This window comes from Melozone crissalis, unplaced genomic scaffold (assembly GCF_028551555.1).
Source record: "Melozone crissalis strain CALT ecotype California unplaced genomic scaffold, PUWL_Pcris_2 ptg000081l_1, whole genome shotgun sequence".
NCBI lineage: Eukaryota > Metazoa > Chordata > Aves > Passeriformes > Passerellidae > Melozone > Melozone crissalis.
Window position 1 is genome coordinate 16,714,016 of NW_026535858.1, and position 16,445 is coordinate 16,730,460.

At 48.1% G+C, this 16,445-nt stretch overlaps 1 protein-coding gene and 1 long non-coding RNA gene across 3 annotated transcripts in view; one reads left to right on the plus strand and one right to left on the minus strand.

The window, feature by feature from the left end:
• SPRED2 (sprouty related EVH1 domain containing 2) overlaps nt 1-2,194 on the minus strand; it is a 59,162-nt gene extending 56,968 nt beyond the window's left edge. The window contains exon 1 of the mRNA XM_054290187.1: nt 2,055-2,194. Coding sequence (XP_054146162.1) covers nt 2,055-2,101 — 47 coding nt within the window. The 5' untranslated portion in view covers nt 2,102-2,194. The remainder of the gene's footprint in view (nt 1-2,054) is intronic.
• On the plus strand, nt 1,837-13,513 carry LOC128946426 (uncharacterized). 2 transcript variants are annotated; one of them, XR_008483963.1, is made up of 3 exons: nt 1,837-2,062; nt 4,228-4,344; nt 10,651-13,513. It is a non-coding gene; the product is annotated as an uncharacterized LOC128946426 (long non-coding RNA). The 2 variants fall into 2 exon arrangements; XR_008483962.1 differs by lacking the exon at nt 10,651-13,513 and adding an exon at nt 5,405-7,236.
• Nucleotides 13,514-16,445: the final 2,932 nt, after the last annotated feature.

Below are 16,445 nucleotides of genomic sequence, written 5' to 3' on the forward strand. Positions count from 1 at the left end.
TCACTTCACCCACCACTGAAATGAAAAAACAACCCATGAGTCACCGACTTCAGCAACACTATCAATCAATGCAAGGCTGGAAGCGAGGAGCTTACAGAGGAAACCATGGCTTACCTAAAACACCTCTCCATGCCCTACAAAGCCAAGGCCTGCGCTAAACCCTAACAGCCCAACCATGGCCGCCAGGAGAGCCACCAGGGATGTGCACTGAGGTAAGGACCATGAGGCACCACTGACCCTGAAAGTCAACGCATCCAGACCCCAACAAAAAAGCTTTCAGTGGCCTGGGAATGGGTTGAGTACCAGCTCCCTGTGGTCACCAGCACTCCCAACCTCCAAGGGACCAAAGCACACAGTGCTGCTGGCTTGATAGGTGACCCCAGGAGAGGTGGCCTGACCCAAGAGCTCCCACACACATGAAAACCATTAGCTGAAGCCTCCCTCAGCATGGCAGTGCAGCAGCACATGGAAGAATTCACTCCCAAAACAAACTGCAGCCTACAGTCAGGGGAAAAAAATCCCCCACATAACCATCAGAGCCAAGTGCTCGGTGTTTTACACCAACATTCACCTCTCCACTGAGCCCTGCAGGAAAACACATTTGGAGCAGGATCTCACCTCAAGATGAAGGTTGGGGAGCGCCAGATTTTTGTCCACTGAATTGGGTTAGGTTTGACCCCGCATTCTCAAATCCAGAGACAGGGACCCACTTCTCTTCCTCTTGTCCAATTTGAAAAGTTTAAAAAAAACCCCAAACAAACCAAATGAAGAAGCAGGTTTTTTATTGGAAATGAGTTGGCCACGTTTTTCCAGCCTGCTAGGTCATGCAACTACTTCTTTTTTTGGTTTTTTTTCTTGTTTTGGTTTTTCTTTTACCAAATTCAAAATAACCATGATTTTAGAAGCTACACATAAACACGTATTTATAGTCTCTTCATTAAGAACCGCCAAAATATCAATTCCTCTCAACACACACATTGGGGCCAGAAGCCATTTCCTTCGCCACTCACATTTCTCCAGTAAATCACCCTAAAATACGTTTATCATGATGAAGGTGCAAGCGTGGCACATGCCACCGATTATGATCTTTTCGGACCTCAAAACCGAGCCAAAAAGTTGCACAATTTTGACGCTGCTTTATAAGCCCTGCAAGGAGTCGTTTTGAAGCACGGTACATCCTATGGCGCTTGGCACCGACCCAGTCCTGCACGCCAGTGAGTCATTCCTCTTGACTGTCAAAACCCCGAAGGAGATAGCCAGGAACAGCCCCCTGGGCCAGCACGGCGTGAAAGAGCCCTTCCTGCCATTCCGCTGCAGTAGCTTTAGGTTTTATTTTGGGGAAGAAAGCATTAAAAAAGGGAAAAGGGCACCGTCGGGCATTTTGAAAGCCTCGGTGCGGCCTGTCGGGGGGTTTATTAGCGGGGAGGCGGCGGGAGGGCTGCGGAGCGGGGGTGGGCGGCGGGGGGTGACGGTGAATGGAGAGGCCGCCGGTGACCGGGTTTATGAATGCGGCGTCATGTGACGGCGGCGGCGGCCGCCCTCCTATTCACAAAACGGTGGCGGTCGGGGCGGGGATCCGCGACGTCGTGTGTCCCCCCCCAGCTCCGCTTCCCGACCCCCCAGGCCCGGGGCTGCGCGGCGGGGGCGCGCACCGCTCCCCCCTCCCATCTCCGCCGCTTCCGCCTCCGACCGCCCCCGCCGGGCGCCCCGAGCCCCTCGGCCGGGGCGGGGAGCGGCGGCGGCGCCCCCTCCCTGCGGTGCCCCGGGGCCCCGCACCCCGGCGGGGCCGCGCCGCCCTCCCGGGGGTTTTTATGAATGAAAGGGCCGTATGCAAATGAGCGCGGCCGGGGGGAGCGCGAAATGGCGGATGCGCGGGCGGGCGGCGCGCACACGAACGCGCGTGTTCGCGTCCCTCTGTCCGCCCGCGGCCGGTCCGTCTGTCCCTCAGTGCACGGGGTACGGAGATGAGCGACCGGCACCGGTTCCCGCCGGGGCAACAAAGCCTGCCCCCTGTTCCGTGCCCCGACCCGCCCGCCGCCCCCGGCCCCGCTCACTCGTCAGGGTAGGCTTCCTCGGTCATCTTCTCCCCGTCTAGGCTCATCCCTCGCCGCGGGCGGCCGGGCTGCGCCTCCGCATCTTCCCGAGCTTCACATGGCGAGGGAGGCCGCGCCGCGGCGGGGCTGGCGGCCGCGCCGGGCCCGACGGCGCGGGAGCGCGGGCGGCGGCGGGGGGGGGGAGAAGGGGGGACTACGGCCGCGCTCGTCGCCGGGCGGCGGCGGCCGGGGGCGGAGGAGGAGGAGGAGAGGCGGCGGTCAGCGCGCCGCGGGGGCGCGGCGGGGCGCGGCGGCGGCGGCGGCGGCGCGGGGTCCGGGCCCGGGGGAGCGGCGCAGCGCCCGGGGGCAGGCGGCGGCGCCGGGCCAGCCCCATGGCCGCGATCACGCCATGGCGGGGCGCCGCGGGGGGCGGCGGAGCGGGCAGGGAGGGAGGGAGCGGGAGCCCCGGCAGGAAGCGGCGGCGCTGCCGCGGCCGCCGGGAGCGGGCAGGGCAGCGCCGGACCCGGGCGGTAGGAGGGAAGGGAGGAGGGAGGGAGCCGCAGCGGCGGCGGAGGGGAAGGAGGAGACGCGGCCGGCAGTGGCGCCGCCCCGGCCCGGCCCCCCGAGCCCCCGCGGCGCAGCGCAGCGCCCGGGGTGCGGTCCCGCCGCGTTCGCCTCCGCCCGCTGGCGCCGCCCCCCGCGCCGCAGCCCCCGCGCCCCGCCCGCCGCCCGGCGCTGCTCTCGGCCGGGCCGGAGCGACGGGGCCCGCTCGGCTGCGGCTTGTGCCGTACGGCCCGGCTCGGCTCGGCTCGCCGGGTTCAGCCTCAGCCGGCCCCGCTTAGCCCTGCGCAGCCGGACCCAGCAAGATCTGGCTCAGCCCTGCCAGGCCGCACTTAAAAATCACAGAATCGATTAGGTTGGAAAAGTCCTCTGAGATCATCGAGTCCAACCTATGACCGAGCACCCAGTCAGACAGTGGCACTGAGTGCCACGTCCAGTCTTCCCTTAAACACCTTTGGGGGCAGTGACTCCACCACCTCCCTGGGCAGACCATTCCAATGTCTAATGACCCAATTCCTGCTAATATCCAACCTGAAACTCTCCTGGCACACCATAAGAGTGTGTCTTCTTGCTCTGTCGCTGGTTGACTTGGAGAATACCTTGCCAGATGCTCCTTTCAGGTAGTTGTAGAGAGTGATAAGGTCACTCCTGAGCCCCCTTTTCTCAGGCTAAACAACCCCATCTCCCTCAGCCACTCCTCATGAGATTTGTGCTCCAGACCCTTCATCAACTTTGTTGCCCTGCTCTGGACATCTTGGCTCACCTCAACCTGACTTCTCCCATCCTGGCTGGGTTCAGCCCAGCCTGGCTCAGCTTGGTTCGGTTTGGCCCAGGGCAGCCTGACTTGGTGCAGCTCCTCGTAGTGGCTGATGAGACCCATAGGATGCGTTTCCATACCATGATGCCGTGTGCCCTGTGAGTGGTCTGGCAGCTGATCAGTAGAAGAAGCCCAGGGAGCTAATGTTGCCCCCACAGCTGTTTTCTCACCATCCTTGTGTTCTTCCCACCCCACCTTGCCCTCTATGAGAGCTCAAATTGCCCCTTAGTGCCACATTCAGAATTGCTGTGAGGTGCACGCTGGCATGCTGGTAACATCATACAGCTTTTCTCGTAGGTCAGTTCAAATGTTTTTTGCTGCAATGAACCGTGTAAACACTCTACAACTTGTGTTGCGTTCATAGCTACACCATGACATCTGCCCTCAGGAATTGTTTGGTCCACAGAGGAGGGGTAACAGGAGCTGACTATAGAAAAAATAGTTTGGCCCATGAAGTTAAGTAACTAGCTGTGAGCTTTGGTTTTGCTTCCCCCATCAATTCCTCTGTGATCGAGCAGTCCTGGGAGAAGAAATGTGTCTGTACCATCTAAGCACATCACCTTGCCCTCCAGCTTTTGCAGGCCCCTCCACTGCAGCATCCCTTTCCCACAGCAGGTAGGGAGATGTGCCATCTCTGCTCTCACTGCATTGGGATATTCGTTATGGCTGCGGTTCCTAAGGGAGTCACATACTGATTTAACTTTCAAGTCTAGTCTATGTGATTTAGTCTTGAAGGGGCCTTCAGATTTTGGTGTGGAAATTGTGTTTCTGCTCTGCTGGGTTTCAGTTTCTAAGTGCTGTAAATTTTCTTTTCAGGAACAGAAGTGGAAACTCGGAGAGAAACCTGTGGACTGCTAGTAAATGAGATGGAGGCAAGAGCTGATGAAAGCTTTGAGGTCTTCTCCTCAGGGAGAAGCAGTGTGTCCTTCAGAGGTGGTACCAGAATTTGCAGCTTTGTGGCCCAATATTACAGTAATATTCCTGTCACTGCTAGAGGTTTGGCCATAACACCAGATAATGTGTGAGAGTGCAAGCCTGCTGCCCTCCCTTTGGAAGACTGTGGCTGCTCTTTTGGGCAGCAATGCTGTCTATCCCCCCTTTCCACCCATTCCTTTGCAAAGCCCAGTTTGTCACCCCCTTGGCTGTGCTAATGCATCCCCCACTGAGGAGTGACACTGCTGGATCTGCTAAATGGTCCCAGTCAATAATACCCCCCAATACCTCTTTCTTTTGGAAAGTTATTCAAGGATCCAGCTTGCAGAATGGCATGATAAACATCTTGGCAAAGCTGAGCTGGCAGCAAAAGGAAGTGTCAGGACAGGAGTAGAGCGGTTGGGGGCAAGGAAATGGCAGGAACGTCTTCAGCTGCTGTACAATAAAAGACCAGATGTAATGATTTGACACAGTTCCACCCATCCTATGTCTTTTTTTCCCCCCCAAAGGATGCTGAGATTGCACAGACCTCTAACATCCTCAAAATCTTTCATGCCAAAAATTCCTGTGATTAGCAGGAACATTGATGTGCCTGAAGTGGGGAGCATGGCATTTAGCAGTTGCTTACTACAGAAGCAGAATATGGGGAGAGTTATAGCCCTGTGAAAAACCCAGGGCACAATCATGTAATTAAAAGGCCATTATAATGGTTGTACCTCTGAGGTGGACTGGGTATTAATCACTGTCTGATTAATACTTGAGAGCTTGTCTGTGTGATCTGGATGTAGTTTTATGTGCTTATGTTGTGTGTGCACATATTTACCCCAATGGTGAGAAGCAAATATGTCTGAGGCTTGGAAGCTGAAGTTTTACTTGATCTAGCTTCTTGAGTCATTTCCTGTGGATTTGCAAGATCTCTTATTTGATCTCTGCTTTCACTGTCCTGCCAATTTGCAAGCTGCTAAGTGATTTATTCTCTTAATGGTTTCTCTCACTCACTGCACAACCCTCTTACTATTACTTTCACCAAAGTATTGAATTTTATTTTTCTAATATTCAGGTTACTGTGCCAGTTCTTGTAAGCCTGTTGGAGCTGACTGACTTTTCTGAATGAAAAGGCTCTCTCTCAGAGGTGTGATTTCTGTTTGTGCATTGTGTTGTTTGTACACAGAGCTTCTGCTCAAACACAGAGTAGCGCTTCCCCGCGATGCGATCGTTAAGGTACCTAGAATTAATTAGCCTTTGGTGGCAGAGCTTCAAGGCAGCAGCTCCTGCATACTAACGATTTGTCTGCTATGACTGTCCTGTGCTTTATATTCAAAAGAAACATTTCTTTTGCAGAGTAATACTTCAACTGTTGCAGAGAACCTTGTTTCTGCTCAGATTGGAATAAACTTCCCTGAGTGCTGTTACACCTTTAGCTAGCACTTATTTAGGGTGAGAACCACTGGAATTTGAAGTGTCAAAGTTTAGGATGGCATTTACTGCAGGCTTGCAATGTAGCCTCCTGCCTTCCCTTACTCTCGCTTGTAAAGCCTTTCAGCCTTTGAGCTGAAATCTTCCACACTGCTGATTTAGGAACCTAATTATGAATGCTGGTACCCTGTTGACTGTGCTGAATTCAATGATTTTTCCACTGACTCACTTGGTGACTTTGAATGAGTGAGGAGTGGAAGTCAGCAGTCCTGAATCATGCCATGCTCCAGACAATTACCCCCCTCCCCAATAATTCTTTTGAGCAGCAATCATATTTTAAAAGCAACGATTGCATCTGTATTTTCCCCCATCATAATTGCTCAGAATTTAAGAGCTACAAAAACAATCTGCAACATTTCAAGTCAGTGTAAAGTCTTTCAGGATTGACACTTTTTGGGAGGTCACAGTTTGGAAATACAGGGTTTTTTTTTCCAGCAGCAGTGGGATTTTAGCATGTGGTTTGGAGAATTGTTGGGATCCTTTTTGGGCACCTGCCAGGGGAAGAGGATGTGGAGAGCTCCTTGCAGTCTTCCCAGGATGTCCTTTTGGAGGCTGGTAAAACCAGAGCAGGCAAGCAGAACAGACCCTTGCTGCCAGATGAGCAGACTATTCCACTTCTCCATTTTTCGGGCTTTGTAAACCTGCATTTTACCAGGACAGAAAGTTGAGGCGATCTCTGCGCTGCTGCCTGTGTGGCTTTTCTGGACACCATGGGATCAACTTGGGCAACAGCAGCAAATGTGCTGAGGGCTGGGAAGGCATTGACCAGTGCATGGAGTCAGGCATGAGTCATGCCTATGGGACAAATCTGGTGTCATTCGTAGCTGTGTTCCTCAAACCTCGTGCTCTCTTTCATCCTCTTCCAAAATAAAAGCAAAGTTTATTGAAATGGGGAGATGGTGAGGAAAAGCAGTATTTTCAAACCCTTGCTTTCCTACTGGGCACTCTGTTGCCCTCTTAATATTCAGCAGTAAGTGATTTATAGCCCCCCTGACATGGTGGTTTGGTGTTTCCTTTGTGTGCATAACTTCCTTTTGATATAAAGGGATGATAACAAACCTAAATTGAAGTCTCACAAGCACATGACACTTTGTCTTTGTGGTGCAGATAGCAGGAAAATGCTCTAATCTTGAGTTCAACACTTCAGCCTACCCACCCCCAAATTCCACCCTGGTGAGAGGGTGGTATTAGCAGGTTTAGTGAGACAGCAGTGTTGGTGGGGGTGATTCTTTCACACACAGTAGTGCAGGATGATGGTTTTGGGAGTGCCACTGGAGTCAAGTCCCTGGCAGGGACTCAACAAGAGACGGGTGCACAGCTGCTTCTTGAACTTTTTTGCGTACCTTTTTGTGCTGAATGCTTGGAAGGAAAAACTGCTACAAAACCTTCACTTTCTGCTGCCAGTTCTGCAGTGGTGCTCCTGCGTGTTCCCGACTCAGCATGTCCTGGACCATCAAACTGAAAAATAAGTGTGCAGAAACTTTGCAAGTGTCACCACAACCTCAGGATTAGTCCTGAAGCCAGGCTACTTTCAGCATGAGGGAAGGGCTGCTCTTCTCTTGAGATGCCTTTCCACCCTTGAGAGGTTTCTGAATTTTTGATACAGCTGTTTCCAGGGCCTCATGAGAACTGAACAAACAGATGCCAAATAAAGTTTTACTTCACAGAGCACAAAAGTGGGTGTATCTCAGAAAAACACTGGACTTGTTCACACCTTTGTCTCCCCTCCTTGGGGGTCATTTGAATCAGGTTTGAACCTTTTAAGTGTATTTCAGAAAGCTGCCTTCTGATAGCCAAACTTCACTTGGGTGTTCCTCCCTTTCTCTCACAGCTATTGTGAGACCATCTCCTCTGAACACTCATGTTCCCTTTATTGCAAAGCTCTTTGATTAGCCTCAAGAGGTGACATGATGAACAGTTGACTGACTACTTTGGCAAAACCAGTTTTTGTGGCTTGACCTCCTTTTCACACACAGTGTCTTGCTGTGAGTACAGGGTCCTATTCAGTGTCTGAGTGGTTATAATTGCTGGTTTACCCAGTCTAGACCTGGTTGTGGGAGAAACCCCCGCACAGGTATCAATCAGGAAAGGCTTCTGGAGTTAAATTAAGCATTTGAAATATGGAAATGCTGACATGGCTGAGTCAGATATTTGATGGTACACAGGGGAAATGAATTGTATATACCCTGTCTGAATCCTCATTTACTCAGCCCTTGGCTTCAGGGCTGCTCAGTGACACTGACCCGCTCCGTCCTTTGCAGATGCTTGGCCATATTTAATTTCAAAGGGTGCCAGTCCACCCTCTTCTCCAGGCAGATATTTTCCCTTGTGTCAACATCCTCATAACAACTCCAGCTAGGCAAATATAGCACATGCCTTATGAGTGTCCTGGAAGGACTCAGAGGTGGAGAGTTAGAGCTAAAGAAGTCTCATGGTTAACCCCATGCGCCACCTAATAGCTTTGGGATAAGTCCCAGCACATGATGAGGAAGCTGGGAGGAGAGTTTAATGGTCCTGCAGAGAACACCTCCTTAGACAGCCACCCTCCAAGATGTTCCCAAGGATTCCCATGGAAAATAATCCTGTGCTCCTTTTATGTTCTGGTAATCACACGCATACAATGCCTCTCTGCCAGTTCTAAGGAGAAAAGTGATTAGTCACTCCACACAAAAACCTTTGGGAACTGCACATATACTCCACTATGGATGCCAGCTCCATCTAGAAGGGAATGAAGACTCACAGCTCTGCTCTGTGTGGTTGTCAACAGAAGCTGCTGTTTGCAGGTACTGGATGCAAAGTGCCCACTGCCAGCTGCATCCCCAGCAGTGTTTGCTGCCAGGCTTAACAAAGCCCAGAAATGCAAGCCCCGCTCATGAGAGCTTCACACCTACAAGACCAAAAGCACAAGCTTGATCCTGCTCACAGAGCTCCCTTGTTTAAGACAGTAGACTCTCCGGTCTCTTAGAGAAAAAAAAGAAGGGCTGGTTATTGCTGGATGCCTGTTGTGACCTTAAAAGCTGAAAGTAAAAACAATCCAAGATATGGGGCATGCTGAAGTGGCAGCTGAAGGGCTTTTTTTGTTCCTTCTGCAGTTAATGCCGTCGTGCTAAAATTGCACACGGGTGGGAGTGGGGGTTAATTTAAGGTTTAGTGTGATCAAGAAGAATTATTTAGAAAATAGCAAATGGACAGCATTCTGAAAAATGAGCTTCACTTCCCTAACCAGGAGTACTTGACTTAAGCTGAAGAGACTATGAAGGAAACCTCCATATCCATGGCAGGTAAACATTTGCCTTTGATTCTGTTTTTCTCTTCAAGTCTAGAAACCCCAGCATTTACACTTAAATGGATGTGCTGTAAGCTATGTTTAGGAAGAGAATTTCATCCCCTCCTGCACGTACTTTTACACATGATAATTATTTGACTGTAGCTTTACAAAGTATGGCTGGAGGGATGGTTTGAAAGGGAGGAGTTACATAGCACTGATGATAACTGCCTGATTCAGCCCTACTGAAGGCAGTGGCAGCAGGATCAGACAATCCAGAAGAGATTATTTTATTTTAAATAGCCATTATGGACCTTCAGTGACTTATGATAAATTCCTGCCTTCTGATTTCATGCACTGGAGAACACACATGTGTGCTGGAACCATGCATGTCTTCAGAGTCACGTGTTCAGTGTGGACATGAATCTCTGCATTTTGTCACCATTAAAAAAAAACCAACAAAAAACCCCCCAAAAAAACCAAAAAAACCCCACCAAAAACTAACAGAGAGCTAGAGAGCTTATGAAGATGACATTTTTGTGAATGATGGTATTTTTTAATACCATCGATTTTGTCTTCATCAAACATATCACAGAGTCTGAGCTTTTCCTTTATTTTTTACATTCTGCTTCTTCTCACCCACTTGATCTGCTCCTTCCATACAAATGGAGTTGTAGTCCAAAACTCATGGGGGGGGTGAAAGAACTGCTCTATAACCACATGGTCTGGATGCAATACTTTGCACATAAGTGCTTCTCTTTGTGCCAAAGACATTACCACACTACTAGTATTTAATTTGTTAGCACACAAAGTGCTCTGGATAGCTGTGACATGGAAACACTTCCTATAAATTGGTTCCTGCTCAGCTCTAAAGACATTTGGGTCTTCTCTTTGGTGTTTTTCAGTCTAAAAAAGTACAAAGGTGAAAACTCTCCCACAAGGCCTGATCAAAATATTGTCTAAATGGCAGTCTAAATTTTGGCCTCTCTCTGGCTTGCAGGCAAAGCAGGACAAGTCTTTGTTTTCTTGAAAGAAACAGGGATGGCTGTCTTTAAAATCCTGAGAGGGTGGAAAGCAGAGATGATTTCCACCCTCCTGTGGCAAGGTCACTTCTATCCCCCCTGCAGATGGACCTACTGTAGTAAGAGGATGGGCAAGGCACTTTTGAGAAAGGTCACCAGAGCCTGCTGTTGTCCTGTGCTTTCTAAGGAATGCAAGCAGTGGTAAGGGCTTTGTGCCACTACCATTTAGCTGTCACCCATATCACAGGCAGAGCTTTCTTTGATCATAATGTCTCCTATTGCAGGAAGCTGGGGAAACTCTGCAGTAACTTTGCTGCACACAACTACCCCAAAAGGGACTTTGACCTTTTAACAATGGCACTTCATTATACAGTATTTTCTTGTGTTGATTTTTCAAGTATTGGGGTGGAGATAATCACTGAGAAACACGAGATCTTGAAAAAAATTAAAATATATTAAATTATATATTGTGACTTCTGATTTAGAGTATCTTTGTAATCATGTCTGATCTTATATGCTAATTTTCATTTGTATCCTTCACAGTCATTTGTAGGTGTGGAGGAAAGTGTTGGTCTTCCATTACAGCAGAAGGAGCTACAGCCCAAGGAGACACCTGGGTGTCAGGAAGAGGACTCAAACTCAGGAACATTTGGGAGTCATTTAAGATAGGAAGACAAAATCCACTTGAGTTTAATTCCCTGTGCTTGTTTGTGTATGTCTAGTTGCTTGGCTGTGAGTGGTGCATAAATCACCTGAGACTCTCCATTCCTCTGTAATTTACTGTTGGAAAGGACAGAAATAAATTCTAACATATTTGTGCGACACACCAGAATTACTCCAAACTTAGAAGAATTTTGGAGCAAAGTTAAAGGCTTCAAGCCTAAATTGCACACTGCTAATTATCTCCTTATATTTTATGTCATCATGGATTAAAATGAAATGCTGCTGTGAAGGTGCCCCATCAAACAGAACATGGTTCTAGTTGTTTGCCTTGTGTGGCCTGAGTAAAAGTGCATTTCCGCCCTAGGAAAATCCTTTATGCCCTGATTTCCAAGTTCAAAAATAACTCTCTACAGATGAAACATGTTTCTCACCCTTTAAAGTAGTGTTTTCACCTACAAATACTTGCTGCCTAAACAAGAGCTCTTTCCTTTGCACTTGTGCCAACATGCAACTTGGATAAAGAACTAAACTTAGATTCATAGTTATAATGCTTCCACTGACTTTTTTGGTTTTGTTTTTTAATAATGACTCTAAGACATGTGCCATCTCTCTCCTGAATTTTAATCTTTCTAATGAAGGTGTGTTTGAAGAAGGCACACCCTTCAGAAGATGTTTTGTGGTATCGTCTTTGAGCCTTTAGTGTTGAGGACCAGCTGCATTTTCAATTTTAAATGCACTTTTCAGGGTCTTACATCACAGAGGCCTAAATTAAAACACACTTACCATAAAGAGGTGCAGCACATGCATTCATCCTGGAAATTGCACTGCGACATGAAAGATATCCAAACCCTACTTGTAATTTTGAAGATGAGCAAGCCTTGGCCTTTCAGATGTCCCACGTGAGGGAAGCGCACCCACGTCCCGCAAAATCGTAAGCTTCTGAATCATGGAAGCTGGATCTTAAAGCCTCTAATTCCCACTGAATTAGAGATGTTTGACAATGTGTGTGGCTGTGAAAATTAATCCCAGTGCTGGACTGGGGGTGGCCGACTGCCTGGTGGATGTGAGCCGACACAGGAACCCCTGTGGTCCAACACTCAGGGTGACCCAGGGAGATGCAGAACTCAGTGATGGGCAGCTCTCACTTTGTGCCTCCCAGATCATCCTCCACATGCTATTCAGGATCAGGGATCAGGATCTGGTGGCTCCCCATGGCATGAAAATTTTCTTTAGTGGTTTGTAGGCTGAAAAAGGCTGGTCATGCCTTCTGTAAAGAATTATCTGATTAGCTCTAGATGTCTTTCTCCTAATTAAGGTTATTGGAGAAAATGTTTCTTCTCTAGTATGGTGGTAAACACCAGGAGTGAGAGCACTGCACCTTTATTTTGGACATATATACCATGATGAGAGCAGCAGCTGGTCTTTAACTTCACTCCCTGCAGCTATGGAAACCTTGCCACAGGTTGTGCACCCTGCAGAAACAGAGACCTCCTTTCGGGGTTCATGGGTTTAATGCCAAATTCTCTCTCCATATACATGGCTCCCAGGAACCAAACAGTAGCTTCAGAGAGCCATCAGCTTCACTAGCCTGCAGGTATACAGAGGGAACCCCCAAACTTCAGTCTAAGACTTCCCTTCCTGCCTCTATTTAATGTCAGTTTCACTTGCAGCTGTTCCAGGGAAAGGTTTTTTTGCAACCTCTTTCAAGTATCAGATACTGGCAATCCCTCTCCTGGAGTGCCGTGGTTGGAGAGTATCCTGGGCTCACTTGGGAGGGCAAGGCTCTCCCATATCTAAACATTGCAGTAAATGTTACTCAGCCTCCTGTAGGGTTACTGGGCTTGACACAAATGTCCTAGCCAAGCTCACAAGGAAGAGGAAATATGGGAATATACGCCACCAGAAGACACTGTCTCCCTTGACGTTTTTGCCTGTAAAACAATAGCTTACAGAACATTTTTAACTGAAAGGTGTTGTTGGCCTCTTTCCTTTTCATTTTTTGACTTTTGTTTCCTGTAGGAGGGTCTCTGAATTCCTTAATGTTGTCATCGAGTCCTAGGGATTTTTTTTCCCCTCTTTTAGCTGTGCTACATCTCCCAGGTTGCCAGCAATGCAAAATTGCTGATGGAAGACATTTCTGTTTAAACTGGAAGCCATGAATACAAGAGCTTCTCCTCCCAAAGGAAATGTTGTTTTTACTTCCATGTCCCCAGTCTTACATCTTTGCTTTGTACTCAGGTATTTTCACTTGAGACTTCCCAGTTTCCTAGAAATTCTGATTTACTCTCTTGCTGAGTCTGTGGAACAAGATACTAAATCTATCTTGCTTGGAAAAAACAATTAAAGAAAGAACAATAAAACCCTAATTGAAACATTTTGCTGAAAAATGTCACAGCATAGTGATTTTTGAAACAAAAGCCAAATAAATACTTTTTGCTTTTCTAAATTAGGAAAAGAAATGCACGTGTATACCCATTCAGTTGGAGTGGAATTGGAAAATCTTTGTTTCATATGCAGTGCCAGCTTCAGGAAAAGGACAGTCTGGCTTTGTCTTCTTATGTGTATTTGTGGGTCTTTGTTATCAATATTTAGCAGTCAGTCTTGGGAAGTTTTACTGTGATGTTAAGGAGAAGGCTGCAATTCCAGGCACTAAGGTGCTAAGGTGGCTCCTTTGGAAAGCCTGAAATGTGGCTGCCTGCTCTTAGGAACTTCTCTAAAGCCACAGGGACTCTGCACAACACTTCCTTCTAACTCAAGACAACCAGATGTCCAAGGCTCAGGTCCATTCTGAGGTCCTAACAAGTACCTTTGGGATATTGTTTTGTCCCAATTTTTTTTCCTGGATATGTTTGTTTTTTTTTTTCCAGCAAGCCCTGCTTCATCTGCAGTGATCTGATCTTCTTCCACTCAAAAAGACAGGAGTCTCCCATGCAGGAGACTTGTGCCTCACCCACCTCACCACCCTCCCCAGCTTGTCCTCCCTTCACTGCTCCTTTCTCTCTTTACGGTCATCACCCAACTGTGAGCTTTGTAACCTCAGTGCATTTATATCCCTGCTCTCCCTGATCTCAAGGGATAAGTTCCTGTCAGTCCCACCCAGAGGGATCATTCTTGTGTGCAATGACTTTCGGGTACATCATGCAGAACCTCAGTCCAGGATTCTCTGGCCAGAACTGAGACACCACGTTCCCTTCCACCATGTGAAAATGAAAGTAAGCTTGTCCACAGCAAAACCACAGAGCAGTGGTGAAGCCTCCAGTGTTGGCGGAGGTGGAATAAAGCACACAAATCTTTACTTCAGATTTTCAAGGGGTGCAAAATACATGGATGTGCCTGTCAGCAAGACTTCCAGAAGGACAAAATGTCACGGGGATCCCCACTACGAAAAGCAGCCCTAAGGTCGGTGACACAGGATTTCCGCAAGCTGGTGCTTATCTTGTAGACAGATCTCCTGGGGGGTGAAAAGTCAGACACACACACACAGGTACAGTGAGCACAGCTGTCTGTTGTGGGGCTGTAAGGAACTGCCGGAAACCCACGGAGGAAGATGCAAAAAAACCCCAAAAATGTAAAGGGGAAAGGCGGGAGGGAAGAAGCTGTTTTTCTCAAAGCTTGGCTGCCCTTGCAAGCAGAGTAACATCACAAAAGGGACACATGGTTATGCAGGTTTAGACCATGAAATCCTTTTGGAGTTTTGCAGATGGTGAAGTAGAGAGAAAGAAACTTCACTGAACACCTGTGCAGTGGTTAACGAGATGTTTTCAGGAGAGTTCACCCATGAGTAGGCACAGCAGCTTGCTGTGCTGATAAAGCTCATTTCTGCTCTGGAGTTAGGCAAATGTAACACATTAGTAAATGTGACAGAGGCAGAAAGATTAAATAGGAACAGATTGCCTTTACCCTACCTGCTTCACACACTCACGTGGCGACAGAATCTGCATTGAGCATTTTAGAAGCTCTTGAAATTCTGAAGTCAGGTGGCCTGGATAATACTGACTCACTTCTTATGTAGAAGTTAAGAATGGAGTAAAATGGGGTACTTGAGGGCTCAGTTTGGCCCAAAGGAGCAAAGGTTTGTTGCCCGCTCCATGTCTGCATGTCAGGAAGGCATAAAGCAGAGAACAAAACCTCTGAAAGAGCTGGGGGAATAATAGCTGCTTCAGTTCAGGGGCTGAGCTGGAAAATGGAGAGTAAAAGAACTAGATTGCATCAAAGCAAAAGAAATGGTAATTTTTACTTCCCCCCCCCCCCCCAAACTTGTTTTTCTTGGGGGAAATGGGAAAAAACCCCAATGTGTTATTTTGGGTCAGCCCAAATTGCATTTTGAATGTAATATTTTGTTTTGAGGTTAGTTGCCCCTCTTGTTTCTCACACTTTCTTTTATTTCATGTCTTTTTGAGTGGAAAATGCCACTTTTAAATAACAAATCAGAGGGTTGTGTTTAAGAGGCAGTGAAGTAGAATGCTTTGGGATTTTCAAAACAATTTCTTTCAAGAAATGTAGTTATCTATGTATTTCCTCCATAAATTTTTGGGTGAAGTTGAAAATGTTTGCCATGTTTCATTCATATTGGCATATTGGAAACTCCAAAATGGCATGGTTTGGGTTTGTCTTTTTTTCCTAGGTATTTTAGGGGTTTTTTTTGTTTGGGTTTGTTTGTTTGTTTGTTTTGTTTGTTTGGTTTTTTTTTGTGTGTGGTTTTTTGGGATTTTTTTGTTTTGTTTTTTGGTTTTTTGGTTTTTTGTTTTGTTTTTTTGGCCTTATTCAATTTCTGCTGAAGGAATTGCCTCTGCAGAAACAACAAAAGGGAGATGTGTAACCTGAGGAATGGGAGATTTCAGGCAACAGGACAGGGCTTACAGCAGCACCTGGGGTAGAGGCCAATGTATGGCTGAAGGCAAAAACATGAGCTTATTTCCCAGCAAAGCTACTGAAGAAACAGCAGTGAGGAAAGAGTTGAGGCAACAGGGGATGGATGATCCAGTGTTCAGTTTTAAGTGGCTGTGCCACTGGAGGGCTGATTTTCCATCAGCCAGATCACTGTCACAAGCCTTGCATCCCAGGTTTTCTCAGTTTGCTGGCAGGCCCTAGAGAGGCAGATGTGTCAGATCATGGAAGGGATGTTGAGGGCTGGTTTTATTCTTGTGCACCCCATCCCCTGTGGGGGGATCTGCAGGGCTCTCTCCTTTGGTTGGGTTTGCCCTCTTAGGGCTATGGAGAGAAGGAGGTGCTCTCAGAGCTGCCACCCCTCTACTCTAGATTTGGGCTTGCTTGCTCTCCAGGCAGGCTTGGGGTGCATGGAGGAGCAAACTGCCTTGTGCTCGCTCCAGATAAGAGAGGTGATGCTGATAGGGGGGAGGGAAACAACTCGAGCAACTGACTGAAGCAGAATGTGGTTTGCAGCACAAGTGTTTGCCTGACTTGTCAGCGCTGTGAGGCAGGGGCAGGTGGGAGCTGGTCCAGGGGTGCCACACTGTGATGTCCAGTGGACAGTCAGGTCCTAGAGCTTCTCTTTCCACAGCATCCACTGTGGAGGCAGTAGCCCTTTAAAACCAGATGTAGGGTAACTGGCAGCTTAGGTGACAGGCATTTCCTTCCCAACCAAGAAATAATGCTGTGTGCTTTGACTAGCAGGGGAATGCAGACATTCTGAATTCAAGCCATTTAAAGTTAGA